Source organism: Biomphalaria glabrata, chromosome 6 (genome assembly GCF_947242115.1).
Source record: "Biomphalaria glabrata chromosome 6, xgBioGlab47.1, whole genome shotgun sequence".
Lineage (NCBI taxonomy): Eukaryota > Metazoa > Mollusca > Gastropoda > Planorbidae > Biomphalaria > Biomphalaria glabrata.
Genome location: NC_074716.1, coordinates 39,167,205 through 39,175,839, shown reverse-complemented (window position 1 = coordinate 39,175,839; position 8,635 = coordinate 39,167,205). Strand labels below are relative to the sequence as shown.

Genomic DNA, 8,635 nt, shown 5'->3' with positions numbered 1-8,635 from the left:
AAAATCATAGAGACAATTTTTTTTCTAAAATATGCTCCTATCAATGAGGTATAAAAACTAAAAGCAAAGTTTCCCTTTCAGACCTTGGGATCTAAGGGGTCAATGATGTAAAGGTCATTTGTTTCTTTTGCCTACCATTAATGAGGTGTCATGTGGCTAGCACAACTAATAACCCCCTTTACTTTTCTCCAACTAATGTAAGGTACCTACAAGAACTGGGTGGACTCAGAGGCACCCTTAAGATCCTGAAGTAAAAAAAATCCCAGTGTTCACTAGGATTCAATCCTGCACTCCTTGGTTGCAAAACTTAGAGCTTAACAACTCCACCAACAGGGTATAAGTGGAAACAAGTATGATGTAATTATCTTCTTTGTATCAATAAATGAGAAAAAGATGAAAAAGATGTTGCTTAAGTGTCAATCTTCCCTCCCTCTGGTCACTTTCTGTTAGGGTCTAAAACTGGCTATGGTCACTGGCCCAATGTTGCTCAGGGAAGCTCCTCAAAGAGGTGTATTTCTGATGTTTCTTTCAGATTTGTCTAAATTGGTATTAGGCATTATTATAAATAAGATACAGACTAAAAGCTTTGTTTGGACTCATTTCTCTAATAGAAAATCGCATCAATAGTGTACACTTTCCTATTTTCTTTCTCCACATTTTATGGAGGAGGTCTTGTCGATATGTCTAGGAGGAAACTGTCAATAAAGCTTAAAACCTTTACTTTAATTGGACTACAAAGCAGCACTGTGTTTTTGTTATGCAAGAAAGAGTCTGAAATCAGTTTTTTTTACATGTATATAATTCCTAGCTATACTTTTAAGTTTTTTTTTCTTTTATATAAATTTTTTTTTATGTTATCATGAGTGCATCATGTACTTTCATAACAGACATTTAGTTGATATCCATTTCTTTCTTTACTTAAATAGTATAAACTTTAAAAAAGAAGAATAGCTTAAATTTACATCCATTGAGTATTCTCTGTACAGTTTCATTAACCACTATAAAATGTGTTGATGATTTTTCTATAAAACACTTCAGTTAATGAAGAAATCAGAGTTACAGTACTTCGGGTGAGCTTATTGAAATTGGAAATCTTCAAACCTAGAATGAACTAAGCAGTTCTAACTAGTAAAAAGTTATTATTATTTGTATATAATGAACAGTTATATTTAAATTGCTCACTATGTATGTATTTATATTCATTAACTTAACAAATGACTTTGTTCAAGATTTTACTTTTAAAAAAATATATACATTGTATTTAATTTAGTTGTCAAATCTAATTAACATGAAATGTCATGAGACTGCTCTGACTGGTTTTGAGGCTACCAGAAGGTTGTCCCCCTTTCAATTTCAGCTCAATTTTTTGAAACATTAGGCCTATTTGATGCCAAAATCTCTTAACAGCAATATGAACAATTTTTCAGACAATAGCTGTATGTAGATATAAACTCCACTTCTATCTGTAAGCAGACTGTTACATGGTGAACATTAAAATAATATATATATTTATACAGTGTAAAGGGAGTTCTTTATTGAAGCCAATGAGTTTAAAATGTATTTTTACTGTAAATAATATTTAAAACTCTATAATAAATTCTTTACTGTATATATCAATATTTGTGAAAACAAATATTTATTGCACTCTTAGATATTAAAGACATTTTCATATGTTTTCTTCTTTTGTACCGGTAAATAATAAAGTAATTGTTTTATGAATGACTGACAGTCATATTCTTTTGCAAAATAAATATATCAATTGACTTATTTATCTTCATACATCTATTCTTTGAGGTTTTTTTTATAAAAACATTTATGTTTGGACTTTTTTTTATACAATTACCTGCAAATATGAGGTTTAAGCCTCATCGAGTAAAATAATCTCAAGGCATGAATCTTTCATGTTGTGAATTATTTATCAGGTGTTTTTTGATGTTTGAAAAGCCATTAAGAAATTCAGTTTTGAGAATTCCTCTCCCTCCATTAGCTTATTGCATACCAGGTGTAGAAAAGTTCCAACAATTTTTTAGCCAAAGATTTACAAAAGTTTTATAAATGCAGTATAACTACGCTGTTACAACACATCTCAGATACTCATTTAATGGGGGAGAGCATAAAATCTCAATTGAAAACCTAGTTTCTTCCAAGATCTCAAAGATAAAAATCTCAACTATTTTGTAAATGAGTAAATTACCATTAAAATGCAACTAAAAACATAGTCTAATATTGTGAAATTTTTTAAATGATACAAGCTGCTAGGCATTCCATTAGAGCCTAACCTTGAAGTTGTTTATAAACAAAGCAACTATAATTATATCATTTAATGGTATTATCAGTCACTACTATGATAAAGAGAAAAAAAGCTTGTTATGCTGCATACTGTGTTCTGAAATTTAGAGTTGTCACTTTAAAACCAGACCAGCAAAATAACATATAAGGAGAAGTGAACATCATATCAAGAAACATTCAAGCTTTTCATTTAATTCATGTTACCATATAGTTTGGCTTAATGCATCTATTTCAGGTGAATTCAATATTGTGATTTAAACACAATTGTTCCTTTTGGATTTATTATTTTTTGGATTTTTTTCAGATCAAAATTTGATTGTGTTCAATGTGAGGAGAAAGAACTGGATAAATCTATCAAATTGTAACTGGAGATATACACAATGAAAAATAACACAATAGAACACAATGCAGAATTATCTTCAACTCTGAAGGAACATTCGAAACATGTAAAACAAACAAACATAAGTTTTTTAAAAATTCACAATGTCACAATTTTCAAAACATTTTTTTGCTTTAATGTTTAGGTCTATGATAATACATTTGAATACAAGTATTTATACGACACATCAAAAATCAATGTTATCTAGAAATTGGCGTGTGACCCATTAGCATAAATACTGGCCATGTAACTTTTATGGCCTTTTGATTGGTCTGTGAAATTAAACTTGTTTCCAGCCTGCAGAATGAAACAAAAAAAAACAAAACCAATAGACATTTTATTAGCAGATGATATCATCATTCAAACTATTACAAATATAGAGCACTAGAAACTGTTTTTGAAATTCAGTTCAATGACACTTTTATAGTTAGGATATGTACTTTTAAAGAGTAAGAGAATATAAAACCACTTGAATATAACCATAAAGTTGTACACTTTTTTAACAATGTAAGATATTTTCCTATTGACACCCTACAACAATTTGTTAAAACTAAAACCACTATTGCACATAATCAGCATTTAAAGTAGGCTATTTATTTTTAATGGTAAAAAAAAGTGTGACAACTCTGGTTACATTCATGTGATCCATATACTAGTTTGATGCACAAAGCATGGTAAATATATCAAAGATTATTTTTTATTCCTCAAAATTTTGGTAAATTATTACAACCTTTCACGAACTATATCCAAGAGGTTTATATCAGGATTAGCTTTGGCATACTCATTCAAAGCTGACCATGACCCCATGTAGCCTATAAACTCATCAATGGTGCATTCTTTGACAATAGCCAGACTGTCATTTCTTAAACAACACAAAAAAATCAATTAAATGTTGCATAAATACATCTGAATGTACAATTAGATTGATTGTTAAAAGCATCAATGCAAAGCTTTGCAAAATGTTCTTTTCAATTTTTCACTTACCTTCTCCATCCAGGAAATGGAAGTGTGATTGACATATATTTTTCTTCTACAATCTTTCTACCTTCAGGCCAATAGTTACCCAATACATTACCGTAAAACTGGTGAAAACAAACAATGCTAAATAAAGAAAAATAAGACTCTTTTCATTCTCAACTTGAAACAAATGAAATACCAAACAAGCCTATGAGAAGTAAATACTAATCAAACAAAATAATCTTACCTATAAGATAATTCTCAATTTGAAATGAATAAATTCCAAGCATTACAAAAAGAATAAAATAAATTAAACAATATATTTTAAATTTGAATTTGTACGCAAGTTAGGAAAAAAAGAAGAATTTGTAGACTACTTAAATGTTTGTCTTGTACAAAAATCTACTGCAAAGTATACTTTTAATTAAAAACTACAAAGTTAAATGACTTTGTAACAAATACAGGATGCTAATGAAATATCTATGCATAAATTCTATGACATTAACTTTTTTAAGGCAGCATAAAACTGTAATTAAATTTCAAGTAAGAGAAATAAGCAGAATGTACAATGTATATCTCTTCTTTAAAAAATGAAAAACTTTACAAATTTGTTTTCTCATTTTTGTATTCCATGATTTGTTTTTGTAAAATTGTCCTCAAGACTTACATGTTGAACAACATTGTCAGCTGCTTCTGGTTCTAGCTTGAACAAACCATAACCATAGGTAACAAATGAACCACCAGGTTTTAAAAGCCTAAAAACTTCTGAAAAAAACCTGAATATGCAACCAAAATAAAATTATTAAGACAAATAATAAAAACTGAAACTATAAAAAAAGAAAATCTGGCATTAGAGAATCCTATAAACCTTTTAGAAAGATGGTTAATAAACCATAAACTGAAGCACACTCACACAGATAAGGGAATAATTTTTATAACCCTAACCTTTTAACATATAATTATTTAACAATTTATAGACAAGGGCATCTGGCAGCTCACAACAGCTGGAGATTTCTTACAAAGGCAGCAGGATACACACTTGTAACCAAAAGGAAATCTACTCCTGAAGATAGAAGTAAACAGCAAAAGAGAACCTAAACCGACCACCAGCAAACATTGATTATATTGGCGCCTAATTGTTATTATTTGACCATCAAAGGAAAGACAACTGATGAGAATGCGAAATACAATTTTATAGCTTATGTATAAAACTGGGACAATAAGGCTGCTTGAATCTTTGTTGATATCAAATAATGACAAATTTAGACCAGCCACTATCTCAAATGAAGAGCTTAAAATAATATTAAAATTTTCATATAAATAAATGTATGCGTTCACAATGAAAAAAATCTGTTGGTCAAGACAGCGCTAAAATATATATTATATATATATATCAACTTAAAACAAGAAGAAATTGATTGTGTAATTCTGTTGGTTTGGATTAACATTTATATTCATTGTGTTTCATTATTAAGATTTGGAATAGTGAACATATTCCTATGGATCCATAGATTAAAGTGTTTTCTTTATTTCTGGATTTGTTTGTGCTTCATTCATTTTGAAGTCAAGTTAAATTATATGAGGACACTAAGCAGCTGGAATTTTACTATTACACACAAAATATAAAAAACTAAAAATAACAACTCAACATCAATATTTAACTTGACAATCAGTTTGACCTATCTGATAAGAACATATCAAATAATTTAATAAAAACTTACTTCTCTAGGTCCAGCCAATGTAATGCTTGTGCGACAGTGACTAGGTCCACAGTGTTTGACTGGATGAAATCTAGATTCTCTGCATGGCTGACTTTAAAAGTAACATTCTCAGCATTTTGTGCAGCGTTGGCTATCTGGTTTTCACTGACGTCAACACCAATTACCTGAAAATTTAATTAAACATAATGGGTTAAGAAATATAAAATTCATGCAAGTAAGACATCCCATTAAGAAGATGAATGCTAATGAGTGCTTGATGACTAAACAGATAAGTGTGTCCATCAATGAAACAAAACTGGGTTCTATTTTCAATAGATCTTGAATGCTATTATAATTAGCTTAAAAAACATTTGCCTTTATGGATAGGTTATAACTTTTGACAAATAAACTAATTAAGTAACTTAATGGCATTACCTTTTTAAAATATTCAGTTAATGGGATAGTACTCTGCCCTGATCCACAGCCCACATCTACAGCTAAATCAAAGTCGCTGTGACTTTCTTTACAAAACTCTACTATTGTGTTATAGATCTCAGATGTGTAGTGTGGGCGAAACTTAGCGTAGAACTGTGTTTGCTTTTGGTCAGTAAACAAATTAGTTGTGCAGTATCTAGACATGACTAAATTACAACTCTGACTAGTTGAACTAATGTTCAACAAAACTGGAGCTACTTTTCTCAGACCTCTGACGATCATGTCAAAAATGTCACAAATCACTTGACTACATTCTGACCCATAAATCTGAAAAAAAAAGTTTATTCAAAACATCATTACATATACCTGCAAGTGGAAATATGATTCTATTTGTAAGTTTGATCAGAAGATGGAATTTTTAAAATGTTGTTTACTAAATCTTTTTGTATCAACATTCTGAATCACATTTTGGGATAGTAAATATTTTGCTGTATAGGCAGGCATGGCTTAATGGATTTCATATTTTAGCCTATTTGATTCTTATATAGGGTTCTAAGCCTACCGTGTCTAGTTATTTTATTCATGAATTAAATAAGATTTTAAAATTTTTATAATAGTTTTTTTTTGTCTTGTTTTGAATGTTTTGGATATTCCTTCAGAAATGAAGATTATTAGATCTTGTGAGTCTCCCAACCGCAGGTGGACAGGTAATGGTAGTAGGCAGGATTTGAAGATGGAACTGTTATAAAATTATGATATATATATCATGCATGATCACACCAAATTATTTGGGTACCATATAGTTTACTTTTAATTGATCTAGATTCTTTTTCAAAATCATCATCTCATCTTATAATGACTCCACTATATTAATTCAATATTAAATTAGTGTTAATTTAAAGATATAAAACAAACTTAATAACCTACATATTTCTTTAATTATCTTAGTATAATTATAATCTATAAGTTACTATAACTAGATCTATAGCAATTTGATTTCATGATAATTTAGAACATAACTGAATAATCTTCAATTAGGTGCTTGGTGATGAGTGGGTTGGCTAATTAATTAAGGCTTAAACTTAAATAAAGTAGCCTAAATATAGTAGATCTAGACATATAATAATTATAATATCTATACTATATTACTACCAGATCTATCTAATCTTTGAATAATTTCATGCTTTAGTTTTGCAACCTTTGACCAGAAGTGATGACCTTTGACCGTTTCTTTGTTTATTTACAATTACCCTTAAAAAAAACATTCGCAATTTTATAAAATACTTTTTTTAAAAAAAGTTAACAATAAAATCAGAATAAAATTCTAGTTAAAGACTAAGAGATAAAAATAGCGTATTTTGGGATTGACTTAACATGTATGTGACCTCCTTCAGCCGAATCGACAATGGACATGAATCATCTCGTACAGCAGTTCCCCTTCTCCATGCAGCTGATGTGTCGAAAGGAACAGCAAGTGCCAATACACAATGGGATCAGCGGTATTGTAGGCACTGTGTGTTGCAAGCTGCCTAAGGGTCACCGGCTCCTGATTTTTCCTCAGTGTTGTCTCCCAAAGCTTTACCACTGTTTTGATATTGCTTGCAAGGCAGCGGAGGTTTGAATTCAGCTAACCTTTTCGTTGGTGGGTATGGGCCTACCTATCCAAGGCTAACCAGCCCCCTCCGGCCCGAAGCTAAGACAATAGTTACTCACCTTTGCTCCTTGTCCTGTCAGTTCCGTTTCATACTTCAATAGGCTCATAAGATTCACATCGATTTCTGAACCACACGTGAAAATCAGAAGTTGGACTGGCTGTCAGAGTCTGGGGCTATTTGAGACGCATTCCATCGGAAGAGCATTGTTTAGGACAGTTTAGGTAGATCTCCATGGGTAGATGAGGCTTTATATATCCATTACTATCACTTCCAGCAATAACAACCTTACCGAACGACTTAAAATGTAGACTCTACGATTCAGGAAAACCAACGACTTGGCAGATCTTAAGTCACTGATTTTTTTTACAGGGCCACAGCTACTTTATTAATGTGTGCATTGCAGGCAGGCGGACCAAACCTTATTTAAAGGTTAAACATAAAAAGAAAATAGTTTAATTTAAAAAAAAATTAATGACCGCGACGAATGGTCTCATCTTATCAATTACAGACGTCTCTTCAAAAAAGAAGATAATTACGTCCTAAGCATCTCATGTGTCAATCTAGTCATGTATGCTAATTAATGATTTAAACTCAACTCTGCTAAGTCGTTGGTTTTCCTGGCTGATTCAGGCATAACCCATTCCATTCTCTAGTGGTACTAGAGAGAAAGATCACTTTTACGAATTGTTCTATCTTATATTTTGGAATAAGAAATATCTTTGTGTCTTTCTTTAGGTTTTGTTTTTCTCTTTGTAAGTTTGGGTTCAGTGTTTTCTGTATTATAACTACTTTAACCTTTTATTATTCTGTCCTTAAGTGTCTCTAAGTTGAGTGATTTGACTATATGGTGTACCGTTACTCTAATCAAAGTGGAATATTGGTTTGTTATAAATGTCATTGCTCTATTTTCTATTTGTTTTAGTTTCTTTGGTTTTTTTTTAGTTGAAAGCTATTTAGTTTTATGTTCTTGTTTGATTTGTAAACATTTCTTTTAATGAACCCAAATGTTTTACTTGATTTTTTAAAATATTTAATTAATTCTATAACTTTTCATTTATTATTACACTTAGATATTTTGAGTTTTTAGTCTGTGTGATTGGTTTACTATGAATAAAATAGTTTTTATTTCTTTTAGTTTTTTTGTTACTCTTAATAACTGGCATTTTATTTATGGATGCTCCAATTTGATTGCCATTTCTAAGATTTCTAATTGTTTTTGT

At 30.4% G+C, this 8,635-nt stretch overlaps 1 protein-coding gene across 3 annotated transcripts; it reads right to left on the bottom strand.

Annotated features, from left to right (window-relative positions):
- Positions 1–2,224: 2,224 nt before the first annotated feature.
- LOC106056460 (putative methyltransferase DDB_G0268948) lies at positions 2,225–7,536 on the bottom strand. 3 transcript variants are annotated; one of them, XM_056033176.1, is made up of 7 exons: positions 7,474–7,536; positions 5,761–6,087; positions 5,347–5,510; positions 4,293–4,401; positions 3,653–3,750; positions 3,399–3,530; positions 2,225–2,965 (listed from the first exon to the last, which is right to left on the bottom strand). In XM_056033176.1, exons 1-7 carry the CDS (start codon positions 7,519–7,521, stop codon positions 2,869–2,871), a joined length of 975 nt encoding a protein of 324 aa, XP_055889151.1. In that variant the 5' UTR covers positions 7,522–7,536; the 3' UTR covers positions 2,225–2,868. The 3 variants fall into 3 exon arrangements, with proteins under 3 accessions (XP_055889151.1, XP_055889152.1, XP_013068689.2); XM_056033177.1 differs by lacking the exon at positions 7,474–7,536 and adding an exon at positions 7,135–7,188; XM_013213235.2 differs by lacking the exon at positions 7,474–7,536 and adding an exon at positions 6,913–7,047.
- Positions 7,537–8,635: the final 1,099 nt, after the last annotated feature.